This window comes from Salmo salar, chromosome ssa20 (assembly GCF_905237065.1).
Source record: "Salmo salar chromosome ssa20, Ssal_v3.1, whole genome shotgun sequence".
NCBI lineage: Eukaryota > Metazoa > Chordata > Actinopteri > Salmoniformes > Salmonidae > Salmo > Salmo salar.
The window spans coordinates 28,690,454-28,711,515 of NC_059461.1; the positions used below are offsets into that span (position 1 = coordinate 28,690,454).

General features: G+C 42.7%; 1 protein-coding gene across 1 annotated transcript in view; it reads left to right on the forward strand.

The window, feature by feature from the left end:
- Positions 1–9,967, forward strand: part of LOC106580320 (sodium- and chloride-dependent GABA transporter ine) — a 46,098-nt gene extending 36,131 nt beyond the window's left edge. Inside the window, exons 7-13 of the mRNA XM_014161202.2 lie at positions 829–953; positions 3,299–3,411; positions 5,077–5,217; positions 5,547–5,646; positions 5,791–5,891; positions 6,055–6,225; positions 7,026–9,967. Coding sequence (XP_014016677.1) covers positions 829–953; positions 3,299–3,411; positions 5,077–5,217; positions 5,547–5,646; positions 5,791–5,891; positions 6,055–6,225; positions 7,026–7,136 — 862 coding nt within the window. The 3' untranslated portion in view covers positions 7,137–9,967. The remainder of the gene's footprint in view (positions 1–828; positions 954–3,298; positions 3,412–5,076; positions 5,218–5,546; positions 5,647–5,790; positions 5,892–6,054; positions 6,226–7,025) is intronic.
- The last annotated feature ends 11,095 nt before the right edge of the window (positions 9,968–21,062 follow it).

Sequence of the window (21,062 nt, forward strand, 5' to 3'; positions counted from 1 at the left end):
TTCGATACCCTTCCTCAGATCTGTGCCTCGACACAATCTTGTCTCAGAGCACTACTGACTATTCCTTCGACCTCATGGCTTGGTTTTTGCTCTGACATGCGCTGTCAACTGTGGGACCTTGTATAGACAGGTGTGTGTGCCTTTTAAAATCCTGGTGCACAGGTAGCCTAATGGTTAGCTTAGTGGTTAGAGCATTGGGCCAGTAAGCGAAAGGCTGCTGGATCGAATCCCAGAGCTGACAAGGTAAAAATCTGTTGTTCTGCCCCTGAACAAAGCAGTTAACCCACTGTTCCCCGGTAGGCCGTCATTGTAAATAAGAAGTTGTTCTTCTTGCCTAGTTAAATAAAGGTTAAATGGAAGGAAAAAAAACTAGACGCTCTCACACAAAACCCATTCACATACACTACATACACACACACTTTTACACTCACCATATGCTGCTGCTGCTCTATTATTTATTTGACTCTTATTATCTATCCTGATGCCTAGTCACTTTACCCTGTCTTCATGTTCATATCTACCTCAAATACCTCGTACAACTGGTACTGGTACTCCCTGTATATAGCTACATTTTTGTGTATTTTATTCCTCTTGTGTTAATATTCTCTCTTTTATTATATTTTTTTTTACTCTGCATCGTTGGGAAGGTCTCGTAAGAAAGCATTTCAAGGTTAAGTCTCCAGCCATTGTATTCGACGCATGTGACAAATAACATTTGATTTGACTGTCCTTCAGTCAAAAAGGCTGGTTTTGTTCTCCTTAGTGATCCATTTGACCATGAGAAATCATATCATCAGTCTGACTGTTTGTGTTCTGGTCCTCCTCTAGGGACACATTGATTGTCTCCTTAGCTAACTCGGCCACCAGTATCCTGGCTGGTTTTGTGATATTCTCAGCCATTGGCTACATGGCTCATGTCCACAACCTCCCGGTAGACAACATCGCCACAGATGGTAAGTACTTCCTGTTCAAGTGAGACGTCTTTGATGTTGTTCATCCATCTATTTATATGCCACTTTAATTTCCAGAGTGTCTTTTTAATGTTTGAATGGGTTATTGTCTCCTAAAACTTCCTCTCATGGTCCCAGGGGATCATGATTCATCACATCTTTTAACCACTAAGTTTGTTAATACCTTGAATAGTGTTCATTTGTCATAGTCAGTAGGTATTGGTAACGTGCCATACTAATAGTACCACCAAACAACTTCACCATTGACAGATAGATGTTTAGGGCAGTGTATGAAGGGAAGTAGGTACAAACGTGACACATATACTCCTGTGAATAATTCTTGGGAATAATACTCATAAAAGTCCAATTGATTTCAGAACTAACACCTTCCTCATTTTATTAGTTCCTGGAAAACGTACACGGACACAGAGTAGAATACAAATGGATTCATTCACAAGGATGCACTTCTTTCTGGGGTGCTAGTGTGGAAAATTACAGCATTTGGAGTAATTGCTTTTGTAGAGGCAGACACTCCTCCCTACCTAACAGGCAGGCGGAGTTCAGAGGGCTGGGCCAGGCTGCATCACCCTGGTTTGAGTCCCAGTAATCTCTCCTTTCTCCCGAAGTGTGCACTTGTTCACTTCCCTTCATGGATTTGAATGGAAATCACTTGTACATAGAAAACTCCCTTTAGCCCATGTCTACACGAATGTAATGCTTTTAAATGTGTGGGGAGTAGTGAATCAGTGCACACTTCAGGAAGAAGGAGAGATTATTTGGACACACCCACTGAGTAGACCTGGATGACCAGTTAGCATGCCAGTGAGACAAGCGTCACCACGGCTTCCAAAGTAGTTTCTGTCATGACCCGGGTAAAGACATTTGAATCAACAGAACAGTATTTCTAGCCTCAGTCCTATGCTAAGCTGTGACCGAATAGGAATTTTCCCATATTACAATTTGGGAAACCAGATTTGGTGAGGCTCTAAAATACACACAGATCATTTTGGAACTATAAAAAAAATCTATAGAAAAAGGACACATTAGTCACTAATGACTTGTGGAGTGGGTTGTTCTTCCCCAAGTAAATTGAGAACACGATGCAGTCAGGAAATGAACCTTTTTAAAATGATCTCTCTCACTCTCACTCTCTCATATCATCATTTAACAGGTGAACAGTGTGACTTATGTGAAAAGAGGCATAAATCCTCTCTGACAGAATACCATAACTACTGTACTGGTTATAGGGATAGACAATGGAGTAAGAGATGAAAGTGCTCTCTCTTTCCCACCACAAGTGTTTATTACTGGCTCAATATTATGAATTATGAAGTAGTTATTTCATGAATGAGAGTGTCATAGTCGGTGGATAACCAGGACAGAAAATACCCAGCAAACAGGGAACATTCCCAGAACATTAGTTAACATTCCCATTCAATTCCTGTGAAACTTTCACAGAACCTATTTTGGTTTGCTGGGTAGTAACTAAGTAAATACCCACTGTAGTTATTTAAGTTTTTCTATGTGGAGACAGTAGGAAAGGAGGGTGCTCTGAATAGTGGATGTCAACCTACCACTTGGATGTCTACCTCTAGGATTTTGTTCTAAAACAAATACTGTATTATATATGAAATGAATGGTGAATTAAACTTGCGTTAGCTTGAGATGAACTGTAGGTGTAACAAAGTTTCCATTGTTCAGAGTGTATTAGGACTTTTTTGAAGAAAGTAAATGAGGGATTAGCCGTTGTGCCTGCTGGGTTCTGCTGATGAGCACCTGCTCTGGCTTGGATCAGTCCCAAATATGGTCTTGGATACCACTGACTAACTGTTTGACACCCACTGACTTCTTGTGACTTCAGAAGTGTTCACAATGTGCAGTTGCCTCTGAGTTAATCATTTGTGGAAGATGACTTATGATGAATGATTAGATCGTTTTGTTTCCCATTCCGAGCATGACCCTTCCTCAGGTAATTGTGAATGGAATGAAACCGACCCAGATATATTTATTACATGACCATTGCTATCATCTTTCTGTATGCCACAATTTTTCATGAATGTAAAATTTTTTGTTAGGTCATATTACTAATGAGGTCAACTGCATGAGGGTTGAGAAGGTGTCCTGTCTACCATGTTTTGTTATTGAACGCTTTGACTTCCTGGTGTCGGATGAGATAACCACTGGTTAATCAGTGCCAGGGAAACCGGTACATTAATCTGAATGATGTTTCCAACTTGGCATCGTTGGCCTTTGTCAACTTCTAAACCAGTGTCTTTACCCGTGCTAATGTTGTGGGTGTTTTCCTACCCTTCTTGTTTGACATCCTATGGTGCGTTTGTGTTCCACAGGTCCTGGGTTGGTGTTTGTGGTGTATCCAGAGGTGTTCTCCACTATGCCTCTGCCCCAGTTGTGGGCTCCTCTGTTCTTCTTCATGCTTCTCTGCCTGGGACTGGATAGTCAGGTTAGACACTCACACTTGTGGTTATGGTATGAAACCGATAATGAAAAGAAGAAGCCATTCTTTCATAATTAATCCTAGTTTTTAGTCCACATGTTTTTCCCATATCAGTGCATACAGTGTAACGATAAAATACCCACTAATAACATGTTTCTGTCATAGTCGTCTTTTTATTTGGCCGTCATGTAATCTATTTTCGGAGACCACTTTTGGTAAAAACAGACATTGTAGGTCATACAACAATTACTACCTTTTAATATTTATTTAGATTGATTACATTTGACATTTACATTTCAGTCATTTAGCAGATGCTCTTATCCAGAGCGACTTACAGGAGCATTTAGGGTCAAGTGCCTTGCTCAAGGTCACAACAACAGATTTTTCACCTAGTCGGCTCAGGGATTCGAAACAGCAACCTTTTGGTTACTGGCCCAATGCTCTTAACTGCTCGGCTGACAGATGAGGGAAGAGAGGAAGCAGGGCCGCCGGCAAACGTGTGGCGAGCAGGGCATTTGCTCCACCACTTTTTATTTAGTTTTATACCCTTTTTATTTTATTTTGTACTTTTTTTCCCTGATTTCATGACATCCAATTGGTAGTTAGTGTTGTCCTATCGCTTCAACTCCCCTACGGACTCAGGAGAGGCGAAAGTCGAGAGCCATGTGTCCTCCGAAACACGACCCTGCCAAGCCGCACTGCTTCTTGACAAACTCTTCGCTTAACCCATAAGCCAGCCACACCAATGTGTCGAAGAAACACTGTCCAGCTGGCGACCGAAGTCAGCTTGCAGGCGCCTGGCCCGCCACAAGGAGTTGCTAGAGCGCGATGGGACAAGGAGATCCCGGCCTGCTAAACCCTCCCCTAACCCGGACGACGCTAGGCCAATTGTGCGCCGCCTCATGGTTCTCCTGGGCATGGCCGGCTGTGACACAGCCTGGGATCGAAACCGGGTCTGTAGTCACGCCTCAAGCGCTGTGGAGCAGTGCCTTATATCGCTATGCCACTCGGGAGGCCCATTAATACACTTTTTGGTGTAAAAGCGTTGAAAACAGGGACAAAGTAGACCTGGTTTTTTTGGGACTGATTTGCCTCATAATTTGTAAATTTGAGCACAATTAGTAGCACATGTCCTGTGTGTGTCTTGACCAATAAGATTCATGGAAATCACATGTTGGGCATGGCGCACATCTATAGAAAGCAGAGCTCGCGCTCCACTTTACTTTTCTGTTGATACCTAGCCCTACCTAGTTTTCTTGGTAGGTGACTACCGCTTGTAAAGTAAATCCCCCTGTGAGAGCAATAAAATAAAGTGTCCCGCTCTCCACGCCCTGACCAAAAGTTGCGCTTCCAGTGTAGCAGGTTAAAAAAAGACGCTTCTGTGTAGATATTTTAGGCTACAGGAATTTTTTGCTGTTTGGTTGTTTTAATTTTTACTATTTTTTTTATCCCCTGCCTAATGGAACAACCACAGAGTAGGCTCAACTTGCCTGGCTGCCATAAATGCCAGAAATTGTCTGTCTTTCGCTTAAACAATGGGGATAGGATAGGCCTAGTGGAATTCCTTTGTTTTGTTGTTTTCAGAAAAATAAATCACCTGGGGCAACTTTAGAGCAGCCTCAACTTGCACAACTGCTCAGTTCACTTTCCCCACTGTACTTTGCTCTGCAGTTTGCTATGGTGGAGGTGGCAGTGACGTCCATAATGGACGGCTGTGGCCCCAAGGTGCTGCGTGTCCTGAAGAGACAGGAGATCATCGTTCTGGCTGTCTGTGTTATTGGCTTTCTTCTAGGCATTCCTCACATCACTAAGGTAAGGTGATCCTGTCAGATATTATTACTATCCATCGGGTAACGCCCTGCCCTCTCCTCTTTCTCAGAATGAGACCGTATACTTATGTTTGGACCTGTTTTATTTTGGTTTCTATCAGTAGATGACTAAGACACATACAGCCAGTAATTAGTGCATGGTTGACCAGCTGATTCTCTGTCCGGTGGAGTGGGTTGCTTTTCCCCCAGTAAATTGAGAACAAGATGCAGTCAGGAAATTAACCTTTTTATAATTAAACCTTTCTCATTCTCTCCCGCTCTCGTACCCCCCCCACCACACACACACACACACACACACACACACATATACAGGGGGGAATGTACGTGTTCCAGCTGATGGACCACTACACTGCTGTGGTGTCTCTCACATTCCTGGCCTTCTTTGAGGTCCTCGCTGTCTGCTGGGTTTTCGGTAATACCCTGCACCTTCTCTCCCCTTATGATGAAACTCAACAGCCTATTGTGTATTTATACAAGAAAATAAAACACTTTGCTTTATAGACAGTATGTATGTCTCAGAGTAAATATAAGTATTTCATGCAATGTGTTATTGCAGGACTGCGGCGGATGACCATCGTGATCAAGAGGATGTTGGGAAAGGCTCCCAACATCTATTTCCGCTCCTGCTGGATGTTCTTCTCCCCTGTGCTGGTCCTGGTGAGTGCTATGGCTAACTCATGTCTTTTTAATGATGGTGATGAGGATTTGTTGTGGTTTGTAGTTGTTGCTTTTACTTTTTGTAGTAGTGATAGCCGTACCTAAGACTTAATCATCCATTCGTTGTATTAGAGGTTTCATCCATGTGTAACCTCCCCTGCAGTGCATTCTGATCTCCAGCATCGTCCAGTACACGCCCGCTCGCTATGGGAAGTCATACACATACCCTGTCTGGGCAGAGGTGGTGGGCTGGGGAATCTCCCTGGTCTCCATCATTTGGATCCCCCTGGGAGCCCTGCACGAGATCTGCACAAATAAGGGCACACTGATGCAGGTGAGCATCCGTTCAGTAAACCAAACACGCATACTGATACATACTTTTAGATCACAGATACTGTTTTAGCATCGTGCATACATAATGAACAAGTATACTGGTACTCACGCATATACACACACACAGTCATGCACACACTCACAAATCAATAAATCAAATGTATTTTATAAAGCCCTTTTTACATGAGCAGTTGTGCTTTACAGAAACCCAGCCTAAAACCCCAAAGAGCAAGCAATGCAGATGCACGGTGGCTAGTAAAAACTCCCTATAAAGGCAGAAACCTAGGAAGAAACCTAGAGAGGAACAAGGCTCCGAGGGGTGGCCAGTCCTCTTCTGCCATTGCCGGGTGGAGATTATATGGTCATTAAGGACAGATCTTCAAGATGTTCAAATGTATATAGGTGACCAGCAGGGTGAAATAATAACCACAGTGGTTATAGAGGGTGCAGCAGTTCAACACACCAGGAGTAAATGTGTTTGCTTTTCACAAGAGAGAGAGAGAAGCATGTCCGGTGAAACAGGTCAGGGTTCCATAGCCCGACCGATGGGACTGTGGACAGGGACATCCATGAGTCGTCAGGCCAAATAGTCCTGAGGCACGGTCCTAAGGCTCCGGTCCTCTGGGAGAGGAGACGAAGAGAGACAGACATATATTTGATACTGTACATTTATCCCACATGGCAGTCATATAAATAACTAAATGCATGATAAATATGTTCTGGGCATTGGCAGAAACCATAGAAGTTAAACTATGTATGTGACTCTGAACCTCTTCTTTTATCAATTCTCTGTGCCCCCAGAGGATAAAAACAGCAATGACTCCTACAATAGAGTTGGACCCCGTCAACCATCTACCAGAGAAGCAGAGAGTGGACATACCGGAGTCTGTTGTCTTTATCACTCCTCTGTGAACAGGGACAAAAGCACTGTGTCTCAAAGTGGTACTTCAAGTGCCATGATATGTCCTTGCCCTGAAGCACTTTATTGCCTTACAGGTACTGGATACGCAAGTGCTCACACATACTCTTTTTTATACTACAAACATTACAGGGTAGCCTACTCTGACACTTACAAACATATTAATAAAAACGATGATAGTATTTTTTAAATATTGCGATATGCCTGGCTGGGTCTCTGCTTTTCACTGACAGTTGCAACTCAACAATAATCTAGCCTATTTGGTATTTGCAGCGCTCGCTGCCCAAATTGCTGGCCCTTCCGACTGTAGGCTATGCAATTTAAAACAATCAACAGCTTTTTTTTAGAAGCTATTGATTCTCTGTGGCCAAATCATGCTTTCTGGTGTAGCCTATTTTGAATGATTTTATACATTTTTGTACTGACAGGATCAAGCTAATTAGGCTATATCATTTTGACAATTTAATTACATTTACTTTAGGGAAAGCTTAGCTTCCCATGGCCTTTTGGACACGCCGCCTATGCCTTTTAATGTGGCATAAACACAACGTTTTCATCTGATTGTCAAACAATCACTTAACAACGGCGCTCTTGTAGGCTACCCACGCAGGCACATTCATCATTCCAAACCCAACAGTGTACTGTGCAACCGCAATTTGATGAATGGAAAGAGACATCTGTTATAAAACATCTACGTGTGTTGTACTGACATTCTGTGATTGTCATTAGGCCTACACTTGTAGCCTGAATTGATGCATTAACTGTTATCCTTGAGCTCCTCAGTGTCCGCCACTCATCTCCGCCTTTTCCGTGTGCGTCTCCCCCACTCATCTCCGCCTTTACAAAGTGGAGGCTAAGTGTTCTCCTCAAACCACAATGCAAATTTGGCGCATATACCACCCAGTTTCAAGTCAATTCGCAAATTGTTCATGCTGCTGACATGCAGTAATGTTAAATAATGGTGTAATAGGCTCACGTTTTACTAGTACGGCGTACCCCCACTATTTAATTTGCCAGGACGCCGTACTGCCTTACTTTCACCCCTGATTATGATATGGTAAAACATCATATTCATCATGCCACAAGACTATAAACTCTGGAGGACAACTCGTCCCTCTGGTAATCTCTTCAACCAGCTCTTCTCCCTGCTGGACCTAACATATTGTGTCTCCCAACTTAAATTGACAAACAATTTTCACCAAATGTAAAAACCAATGTAGCCAATACACACACACGCGATAGCGGCATATTTCATATCATCCGACAAAATGACACACTGATCTGCTCAGCTCAGCCTTAGACCGATGAAGCATCCATAGTTACAACCAATAGGTGGCCGCTCAATGCAACAAATGATGGCTAGGCAAATCAGTGAGAAAACAAACCTTTTCCCTTTCATCAGACCGATTTCATGGACTAAGGTCCACATTGAATCAACATCGTCACCTTGTGGCCACGGTTTTTACTCACCGTGAGGTCAGATGGGGCTCAGGTGAATATTGATCAACAAAGTAAAAATCTGTCGTTCTGCCCCTGAACAAGGCAGTTAACCCACTGTTCCCCGGTAGGCCATCATTGTCAATAAGAATTTGTTCTTAAAACTGACTTGCCTAGTTAAATAAAGGTAAAAAATATACATGCAATTAAATGTATAGAGGTTAACTGTGAGGAGGGAAACCACTGCAGTGCTGCTATGACATCCGTTAGTGGGGAGAGTCCAATGTTCTGACATCATTCATCAGCAGTTTTTACACTTGAATGGACTTTGAAGTTTTGGGGTTCTGGTTGGAGTTTTCTATTTTACTTTTTCTGCCACAGTTTGTGCCTCAGTTGTGTGTCTTCGTGTTTGTTACAACAATGACAATTGGATTTCAGCTTTACAAGGAGTGCCTTTTGTCATTAAAAAATCCAATTGACATTGGAATTGTCATCGACTATCGGACTGAAAGGCTCAAAGAAATAAATATGATTTGACATGATTTAGATGGTAAAATGTATGAAATAAATACAATGGGGTCATTTGAGGGGTCACATAAATATGTGACGAAGTGAAGATACGTTTGCCACAAGTGCCATGTATCAAAAATATTGATTTTGGATTGTCAATATTTGATGAAAATACCAAAAATATATCATAGGGATTATCACCGACCCATTTTAAGGATCATAAAAAAATTCACACAATTATAATTTAGTGTTAACTCTCTTTTGATATAAAACAAGATCAAATTCCCAATTAGTGAGCTGTTTAGATGCATTTTGTGTCTGTTTGTCAAACAACATTTAGTTTTGACTAATTAGTTTATGATGCCAATCATCTATTTCTACCATTGCACAAACCACAATAAGGGGTTAAAAATATAATCATGCCTAATACACTCTTGTTATTCTATGCAATTGTATGGTTGTGTCACAAAATGCAGGGTTACTGCTGCTGGTTGTTTTTATTCATTGTTCTCATACATTCAAACCAAATATTTTATACATTTTATTTATTTTCAAATGTTTTTTGTTGTTGTATCAAACAAAATGGTATATGAAATAACAAACACACTGTTACTATTTCTCCATTAAGTTCTCCATGGTGGTGGTACTATACTGGTAGAAATGTTTATGCTCATATTACGCTTTTAAAATAGCTTTCTCCTTCTTAAAAATGATTTAGCATAAAATAATTTCTTTTTATTTACGTGTATCTTGTTTAAAGTGTACTTCCTGTTTGACTTTTTTTTTTATTTGAAACGTTGAAAAAGAAAATTAGATTCATAATACCTGTTTATCACGCAGAGCTATTTGTGTCAAATAAAGATTATTGTTAAATATGTTTGATTTTTACGAGCCCTTTCAATTCATCAATGTGTCCGTTCTGAAGAGCATAATTTAACAGTAGATGGCAGCAATGTACAGACAGTAATAATATGCAGCCCAGGGGCATATTGCCATACAGGCCAGTACAAATGTCTATGATTATTCTTAACAAGCATTTCTATGTACATCAGCTTATGTTAATACAATTTTGAAAATGTAGCATTTTTTAGTTGTGGTATTCCTAAAAACTCACTCAAGCTGTTTTAGTCACTTGTATACAGGAGGTGATAACTACCAACTAGTATGAATACGCTCATTACACATTTTTAGCAGACCGTAATCCTATAGTATACCCTACCTCAGAAACTAGTTCAGCACTTTAGACAAATATTGTATACTATTGTTATAATGTGGCATGCAAACAGACAGCTGAATGTATCTGCTTTCCTGCTTGCAGTTATGCACTCACCAAATCTTATTTTTAATTTATCTGATTAGTCATTTTGAAGAATTATTGGCATAATTAAGCACAAATCCATTTCCATTCTTCATTTGAGAATGTTTTATTGCACACAACTGCCAAAGGGGGCGGTGTTGCAATCTACTGCAAAGATAGCCTGCAGAGTTCTTTATTACTATCCAAGTCTACCCAAACAATTCGAGCTTCTACTTCTAAAAATTCACCTTTCCAGAAACAAGTCTCTCACTGTTGCCGCTTGCTATAGACCTCCCTCTGACCCCAGCTGTGCCCTCGATACCATATGTGAATTGATTGCCCCCCATCTATCTTCTGAGCTCGTGCTACTATGTGACCTAAACTGGGACATACTTAACACCCCGGCCATGCTACAATCTAAGCTTGATGCCCTCAATCTCACACAAATTATCAATGAACCTACCAGGTACAACCCCAAATCCGTAAATACGGGCACCCTCATAGATGTCATCCTAACTAACTCGCCCTCCAAATACACTTCTGCTGTTTTCAATCAAGATCTCAGCGATCACTGCCTCATTGCCTGCAACCGTAATGGGTCTGCGACCAAATGACCACCCCTCATTACTGTCAAACGCTCCCTAAAACACTTCTGCAAGCAGGCCTTTCTAATCGACCTGGCCGGGGTATCGTGGAATGACATTGACCTCATCCCGTCAGTAGATGATGCCTGGCTATTCATTAAAAGTGCCTTCCTCACTATCTTAAATAAGCATGCCCCACTTAAAAAAATGTAGAACTAGGAATAGATAGAGTCCTTGGTTCACTCCAGACCTGTCTGCCCTTGACCAGCACAAAAACATCCTGTGGCGTTCTGCATTAGCATCGAATAGCCCCCGTGATATGCAACTTTTCAGGGAAGTTAGGAACAAATATACACAGGCAGTTAGAAAAGCTAGGGCTAGCTTTTTCAAACAGAAATTTGCATCCTGTAGTACTAACTCAAAAAAGTTTTGGGATACTGTAAAGTCCATGGAGAATAAGAGCACCTCCTCCCAGCTGCCCACTGCTCTGAGGCTAGGAAACACTGTTACCACCGATAAATCCACTATAACTGAGAATTTCAATAAGCATTTCTCTACGGCTGGCCATGCTTTCCACCTGGCTACCCCTACCCCGGTCAACTGCCCGGCACCCTCCACAGCAACCCACCACCATTTCTCCTTCACCCAAATCCAGATAGCTGATGTTCTGAAAGAGCTGCAAAATCTGGACCCATACAAATCAGCCGGGCTAGACAATCTGGACCCTCTCTTTCTAAAATGATCAGCCAAAATTGTTGCAACCCCTATTACTAGCCTGTTCAACCTCTCTTCCGTATCGTCTGAGATTCCCAAAGATTGGAAAGCTGCCGCGGTCATCCCCCTCTTCAAAGGGGGTGACACTCTAGACCCAAACTGCTACAGACCTATATCTATCCTACCCGGTCTTTCTAAGGTCTTCGAAAGCCAAGTTAACAAACAGATTAGCGACCATTTCGAATCCCACCGTACCTTCTCCGCTATGCAATCTGGTTTCAGAGCTGGTCATGGGTGCACCTCAGCCACGCTCAAGGTCCTAAACGACATCATAACCGCCATCGATAAGAGACATTACTGTGCAGCCGTATTCATCAACCTGGCCAAGGCTTTCGACTCTGTCAATCACCACATTCTTATTGGCAGACTCGACAGCCTTGGTTTCTCAAATGATTGCCTCGCCTGGTTTACCAACTACTTCTCTGATAGAGTTCAGTGTGTCAAATCGGTGGGCCTGTTGTCCGGACCTCTTGCAATCTCTATGGGTGTGCCACAGGGTTAAATTCTCGGGCCGACTCTCTTCTCTGTATACATCAATGATGTTGCTCTTGCTGCTGGTGATTCTCTGATCCACCTCCACGCAGACGACACCATTCTGTATACTTCTGGCCCCTCTTTGGACACTGTGATAACTAACCTCCAGATGAGCTTCAATGCCATACAACTCTCCTTCCGTGGCCTCCAACTGCTCTTAAACGCAGGTAAAACTAAATGCATGCTATTCAATCAATCACTGCCCGCACCTGCTCGCCCATCCAGCATCACTACTCTGGACGGCTCTGACTTAGAATACGTGGACAACTACAAATACCTGGGTGTCTGGTTAGACTGTAAGCTCTCCTTCCAGACTCACATTAAGCATCTCCAATCCAAAATTAAATCTAGAATTGGCTTCCTATATCGCAACAAAGCATCCTTCACTCATGCTGCCAAACATACCCTCGTAAAACTGACCATCCTACCGATCCTCGACTTCGGTGATGTCATCTATAAAATAGCCTCCAACACTCTACTCAACAAACTGGATGCAGTCTATCACAGTGCCATCCGTTTTTGTCACCAAATCCCCATACACTACCCACCATTGCGACCTGTACGCTCTCGTTGGTTGGCCCTCGCTTCATACTCGTCGCCAAACCCACTGGCTACAGGTTATCTACAAGTCTTTGCTAGGTAAAGCCCCGCCTTATCTCAGCTCACTGGTCACCATAGCAGCACCCACACGTAGCATGCGCTCCAGCAGGTATATCTCACTGGTCACCCCCAAAGCCAATTTCCTCCTTTGGCTGCCTTTCCTTCCAGTTCTCTGCTGCCAATGACTGGAACCTACTGCAAAAATCTCTGAAGCTGGAGACTCATATCTCCCTCACTAGCTTTAAGCACCAGTTGTCAGAGCAGCTCACAGATCACTGCACCTGTACATAGCCCATCTGTAAACAGCCCATCTACCTACCTACCTCATCCCCATACTGTATTTATTTATTTATCTTGCTCCTTTGCACCCCAGTATCTCTACTTGCACATTCATCTTCTGCACATCTACCATTCCAGTGTTTAATTGCTATATTGTAATTACTTCGCCACCATGGCCTATTTATTGCCTTAACTTACCTCATTTGCACTCACTGTATATAGACTTTTTGTTTTCTTTTGTTGTACTGTATTATTCACTGTATGTTTTGTTTATTCCATGTGTAACTCTGTTGTTGTATGTGTCGAATTGCTACGCTTTATCTTGGCCAGGTTGCAGTTGCAAATGAGAACTTGTTCTCAACTAGCTTACCTGGTTAAATAAAGGTGAAAAAAAAATAAAAAAATAAAACACTGCAGGAATCCCACAGGGACAGATCTGTGCATGGAGAGCAAAGGAGAGCGGGAGTCAGAGCAGAGCCTATTTGACTGTAGTGCCTTTGGAGGTGGGTAGTTAATTAGCCTCACAGTGGAGCAGTGCGCAGGGTCAGTACCATAGGCCTGCAATGTGATCGATATTCCCTTCCTTCCTGCCCCCTTCGTGACATAAATGTATGGCAGTCACTAAATTACTGCTGGCGGGGCTGCTAGATCAATGGCCATAGACTTATGCAGCCAATGGGGCAGTAAATTCATGGGCAGGAAAGGGTGGACAGTAGTGTATGTGGGTCTGTCTGGTGTGATGGAAGAGGAGGTTTGTTAAACGATGGGCCTCTGGTAAAAGTGGAGCGGCATCTGGGAGGAAAAAATCAATTAGCACACTGGTATTCTTGAATACTTCAGAAACAATTTAGACCTAATGGATTTGTTTTCTCCGTTTCCATTCTGATCAATAAAGTTTCATCAGAGTGGGAAGACAGGCAGGGATAGGCAGGCAGAGAGAGAATCGAAAACTGAAGCGGTTCCAGGCCTTGGCTGACCTCTGCAGTGGAAATAAACACTCGCTCTAAAGGCAAGGGGGGGGGGAAGAGTCATTTGACAGAAAAGCAGAGCACATCCGCTTTCTCAGCCTCTCGGCCCATCTGATTAGCATGGCCTCAGATTCCCAACAACACTGCAGGTATTTGAGAAGCACTGTGTTTGTGTGCCGAACAGGGTTCAGTGCCTGTGAAAGACGAGATCAGCAATCATGGGAAATGAAAGACTTACAGAGGCAGAGCAGCATTGCTACAGTGTATTCTCTCACTCATTCTGTATGTTTGCCATTATGGTGAATGATTATGTTCAAAATAAGGATAATAAAATAAATACTATAAAAACATACATTTAGAATGATTAAATTAATGTTCACTAAATCATTATTTAGAAACATTTACAAATGTCAGTTAAGATGTGAATTTGGGGGTGGTTGTTGTGGCTGGGGATCATCATGGCATTTCAGATCTACAATGTGATAAGCCATACGGTTTGCTGAGAGATAGTATGGCTACATTGATATGCTGTTAGTTACAATGTTGAGGCTTGGGTCTGTGTTGACAATGATGTGTCCAATTGTAGCTAAACTATAAAGATAAGAACATTAAATGATTGAAAGAGCCTTCCTTTTATTATCTCCTATTTGTTTGTGATGCTCCCCTAATCTCCGATGGCAAAGGCAATTCATCTCAATTTATTTTCTTGTCCTTCAAAAGAGCAAACCATTTGCTGGACTAAAGCAAATGTCAGGGACTTTCTGTTGGCAGAGTGAGTGAGGCTGTTGATGTGGCGCTGACCGATGAATCCATGTTCTGATGTCACATTTCAGCCCTTGACCCTTTGGAAACAAATATATCTGACAGTTTGGACATGGAGGGGGAGGTAAATTGATGTCATCATCTGACTTGTTCTTTCCATGTACAACACCAGTTGAGGTTGCGAAAAGTCGCTGGTTCGAATACCTGAACCGACAAGGTGAGAAATCTGTTGATGTGCCCTTGAGCGAGACACTTAACCCTAATATGGTCCAGGGGTGTTGTACTACAATGTCTGACCCTGTGAAACAACACATTTTACTGCACCTATCTGGTGTATGTGACACTTTTTTTCTACATTTTTTTTTCTATGGGAAACATTGTTTGGGTTTGAGAATCATACAGCAGATGTTGTACGAATTACCATGTAAATGACAAAGTACATTGCTTACCTCAGCTGGTTAATATAACCACTGTTCATTTTCATGGCCAATTAATTGTAAACTCCTTGGTTGGAATGCAATTTGAGGATGCAGTTACCTTTGGAGAAATGAGAAGTGCAATTAGCTAAGAAAACATCCAGACCAAAGGCTTGGTGCTAATTAGAGACATGGGTTCACAAAGTGGAGGAGGAGAGGTGAGGTGCTGGTTTGAGACTTGGTGCTCTACTATTTGTAGTGCCAGGTAGTGGCTGAATTCAGAACACCAGGAGCTTATGCTCAGTTTATTTGAAAAGAATCCCCCAGGATCCCTTGTGTTCTCATGTAGGCCTACACACCTTTAATCTTGCATTTTTAAATAAGCAATTTTTCATTATTTATATTTGGCTTTTCTACCTATTAAAACAGTAACTATAACAACTATTCATATTTATCTAACTAGGCAAGTCAGTTAAGAACAAATTCTTATTTACAATGACAGTGGGTTAACTGTCTTGTTCAGGGGCAGAACAACAGATTTTTACCTTGTCTGCTCGGGGATTTGATCTTGCAACCTTTCGGTTATTAGTCCAACGCTCTAACCACTCGGCTACCTGCCACCAGATTCTACAGATTGCAGATTCTACAGATATGCAGATTCAACAGTGAGCTCCTGCGGTACATTCGTTCGTTCCCCTTTAGTTTAATAAGAGTTGTTGTGTTCGTTTTGGTAACAAACGAGCCGAGCCCAAAATAGAGCTCACCTCCCAACAGATAATGAGGGCAAAGATCAAGGCTTCACTAGGACTTCCTTCCTTCTACAAGAAATGCTTTGTCTTCAGATTCTTTTGTAGTGACAATTCCCATGAGTCCCTGCTGAGGATGCTGTTGTGTGTATGCCCAAGTAAATAGGGAGAAGAGTGGTTTGTATGTGAGACAGAAAAAAACAAAGCTAGCTCACTTTTGAATGTATGGCAAAGCCCAACATGCATATATCAACATTTTACATGGGCTTTTACAGGCTGAGGTTCCATGTATCTGAAAATCAATGCTGCATTTGACATTTTAAGCTGGTTTACCCCAAGTACCCACATTTTCCTATTGGCTATATGGTGATGGGAGGTGTCCTCTCCAGTCCTCTCCATGCATCCTTGAGACAGCATATTGGCTGTTTGCTGCTAACAGTCCTGAGAGTGAATGAGTGCTCTTAAGGGCCATCAGATTAATGTGTTTTTCTTGTTCCCGCTGATTGAGTGGGAGGCTGGGGTTCTATGTGAAGCCTGGAGCCAGCCAGGCAGGCGGCAGCAGCTGAATATGCATGAACTCTGGAGGAGCCCGATTGATGGGTCTCCAAATAATAAGAACTTTGGTGAAGTGTGGGCGTGAATCTACCAGCCATCCTCAAAGAAGTCTTCAAAGAAGGATTATATAAAAAGACATGGTGGGTTTAAAACAGAGAAAATGATGCAAGGTTGTAGGATGATGGGATGATAGAAGATGGCATAGCTGTGATGTGTTTGGTAGGTGTGGGTAGGCATAGCTGTGATGTGTTTGGTAGGTGTGGGTAGGCATAGCTGTGATGTGTTTGGTAGGTGTGGGTAGGCATAGCTGTGATGTGTTTGGTAGGTGTGGGTAGGCATAGCTGTTATGTGTTTTGTTATGTGTGGGTAGGCATAGCTGTGATGTGTTTTGTTATGTGTGGGTAGGCATAGCTGTGATGTGTTTGGTAGGTGTAGGTAGGCATAGCTGTGATGTTTTTGGTAGGTGTGGGTAGGCATAGCTGTGATGTGTTTGGTAGGTGTGGGTAGGCATAGCTGTGATGTGTTTGGTATGTGTGGGTAGGCATAGCTGTGATGTTTTTGGTAGGTGTGGGTAGCCATAGCTGTGATGTTTTTGGTAGGTGTGGGTAGGCATAGCTGTGATGTGTTTGGTATGTGTAGGTAGGCATAGCTGTGATGTTTTTGGTAGGTGTGGGTATGCATAGCTGTGATGTGTTTGGTATGTGTGGGTAGGCATAGCTGTGATGTTTTTGGTAGGTGTGGGTAGGCATAGCTGTGATGTGTTTGGTATGTGTGGGTAGGCATAGCTGTGATGTTTTTGGTAGGTGTGGGTAGACATCGGGTGCAACTTTGGTTTTAGAAGTGGGGGGGACATAACTTTGCAGGGGATCTGGGGGTCCTCACATTTTTTGGGGCATCTAAAGCACCTTTCCTGTATTTCTACACAATCTAATATGACCCATGGTCCTTCAATAATCAATATTGTGTTGCACCTTTAACCAATAGCCTAACAAATGAACAACTTTTACAAGACTTTACTTTTTATTTTTATTTATTAAGACATCCTCTATATCAAATTTCAGCCAGACTGCCCAGCCAGCCCGAACCACCTGCACGCCCGACCCCCACCAGTCTAATCAATAACTCAACTCTCTCCCCAACACAACTCCCTATCTTTTTTGGGGGGCTCAAGGGAAATGTTTGGATAACCAAAGTTGAATGAAAACACACATACACCTACACATTAACACAGAAACAGTACACCCTCCATATAATTTATATCATAGGCCTAATAGTATTGTAGAGCTCTTTTTACTTGCAAACTATATAGATGGGTCACCCCATCCTGCCCCTAGGGGTCCAAGGCCCTGTAACGCCCCCAACCCAACACATCCCACCCAGCTTTAGGATCATAGTGAAACATTCATTATTTGTTTCAGGTGTGTTAGGCCAAGGCCAGAGTGACAACAGTACAGCAGACCCCCAGTACCAGGACTGAGCAGCCCAGCAGCTAGGGATTGCCTAAATAGGTATCTCCCCTGACGTGGGCATGTTTTCGATACAGACTCCTTTTGTCGTACAGTATTCCATATAAGGCATCCAGACCTTATGAAAGTTGCATAGTATACCCTTAATCTTGTAATAAAACAAAACTAGTGATACTGTACATAACTTGACATTTCGTCCATACATTGTGGGAGGATAACCAACCTTCCAATTAATGGCAATGCATGTCTTAGCCGCTATAAATGCTAGGTTACACAGTTCTTCCAAAAATTTCCAAGCAAACAAAAACAGGGAGAAGGGAGAATCTGTGGACATGCTGAGATAAAATAACATACTGTTTGCCAGAATTCAGGCAGCCTTCACAAGACCATAACATGCAAATATGTCCCCTTTTGTGCTTTACATCTCCAGCAGAATAATACATTTTCCGAGTGCATGATATTCAGTTTCACTTGCATATAGTACGTTCTATGGATGGTCTTAAACTGCAGTAATTTATATCTCCGATTATGTGAACATGACTGGGCATTTTTAACATATCCGTGTCCATTCATCATTATCAATAGCGTCTCCCAGGTCTTCCTCGCATTTTTGTTTGACATGTTTTGTGTCAGCTGTTAAAGCCTCTATGAACCCAGTTTGGAAATCAACTTTAGAGGTTTGTCAGACTGCCTTAAAATAGTTAAAATCTTTGAAGCTTCTTGCTTGTCCAGTGTTTGCTGCAAAGAGATAAGAACGTTTTGTATTGGCAACCTCTGTGCTGTCACAGACTGGTCTTCCCTGGCTGCCTGACCTTGATGAGACCCCTGTCACCGTCTGATCTTGCTCAGATAGGGCATGACAAAGAATTACCTTGGTGTACATTTATACATTATATTATCCGTGAATAGAATCAATGGTTAAATAAATGAAATTACCATTATTCCCAGATCCCAGACTGTAGCCTACCCATAAACTCAAGATGGAACTTTGTATCAATTCACTAATAATATACTGCAAAATTCACCTGAGCTCCGTAGACTGGTCTTCCCAGGCTGTCTGACCCTGCAAGGACACCTGTCACCATCTGATCCTGCTAAGACATAATGAGCGTAGTGTTGTGTATTGACCATGACAGTAAAGCCTGTAGAGCTGTTCATACCGTGTCAGTGCGAAAAGTAGGGAATTAGCTAGGTAAACTGATAGATCGATAATACTACATTACTATACTGACTAATAAAAACTAACATTGCGCTGAAAAAAACAAAAAATATCGGTCTTCAATCGTTTGGCAGCTGGTTTCATCGTTTGATTCAGGTCTAGTGTGATTGAGCAATAATAATAGCTAAAGTTGGTGAGCTAGCTAACGTTAGCCAAATTTTGGCTAGCACTAGCTAATGGTACATCATCAAATTACTTCTGTTGAAACGGGACAAAACACAGGCTATAAGACATTTTCATACACACAACAGCTGTTAGAGACTGCTGCCTGAAAGATATCTAGAGGCTAGCTAGAGCTGAACTGGCTGTGGTAGGTACTAGCTAGCTAACTAGCTCTAGCTAATGTCAGTCAAATAAAGTGTAGCCGGTTTCTGCTCTGCTTGCTTCTAAAACTCTGAGAAAAAGTGCAAAACAGACAGCAGCTGCCTCTGTTCATCTCTCCCGTGCTGGTTCTATACGCCAGCTTTTCAGAAGCTTTGCCTTCACACAGTCTGTCAGCACGCTCTGTGGTGTCCCTGTGGTCCTAAATTCAGCCAGCTGAAACCGGAACACAGCCTACCCGACCGCTCTGAGGCGTTTGCATGGTCCGAAAGCACACCGGTGCCACGTTTTGTATCATGGTGCAGTGATAAAACTGGGGGGGACAAACATGCAATTTCAGAATGTGGAGGGGGTCATGTCCCCACCCCGTCCACAGTGAAAGTTGCGTCCCTGGTAGACATAGCTGTGATGTGTTTGGTTGGTGTGGGTAGACATAGCTGTGATGTGTTTGGTAGCTGTGGGTAGGGTAGACTCTCAACCATTGTTACTCTTCCTTCCAGGATGGCTACAAGGCCCTCCCCTGACCTCCCTTCAGTAAATCAGATCACAACTTCATTTTGCTCCTCCCTTCCTATAGGCAGAAACTCAAACAGGAAGTACCCGTGCTAAGGTCTATTCAATGCTAGTAGTACCAATCAGAATCCATGCTCCAAGACGGTTTTGATCACGTGGACTGGGACATGTTCCGGGTTGCCTCTGAGTATACACTGACACGGTGACTGAGTTCATAAAGAAGTGTATAGAGGATGTTGTTCCCACTGTGAAAATTAAAACCTATCCAAACCAAAAACCGTGGATAGATGGCAAAACTGAAATAGCGAACCTTCGCATTTAACTACGGTAAGGTGACTGGGAATATGATAGAATACAAACAGTCCAGTTATGCCCTCCGTAAGGCAGTCAAACAGGCAAAACGTCAGTATAGAGACAAAGTGGAGTCGCAATTCAACGGCTTGAGACGTATGTGGCAGGGTCTACAAACAATCACGGATTATAAAGGGAAAATCAGCCACGTCGTGGACACTGACGTCTTGCTCCCGGATAGCTAAACACCTTCTTTGCCTGCTTTGAGGATATCAGAGTGCCACCGACATGGGCCGCTCCCGAGGACTGTGCGCCCTCGTTCTCCGTGGCTGACATGAGTAAGACATTTAAGCATGTTAAACCTAGCAAGGTTGCGACATCGCTAGCTGTGTCCTCAGAGCATGCGCAGACCAGCTGGCTGGAGTGTTTACGGACATATTCAATCTCTCCCTATCCCAGTCTGCTGTCCCTTGTTCCTGTACCCAAGAAAGAAAAGGCAACTGAATTAAATTGCTTTCGCCCCATAGCACTCACTTCTGTCATCATGAAGTGCTTTGAGAGGCTAGTTAAGGATCATATCACCTCCACCTTACCCGACACCCTAGACCCACTGCAATTTATATACTGCCCCAATAGATCCACGGATG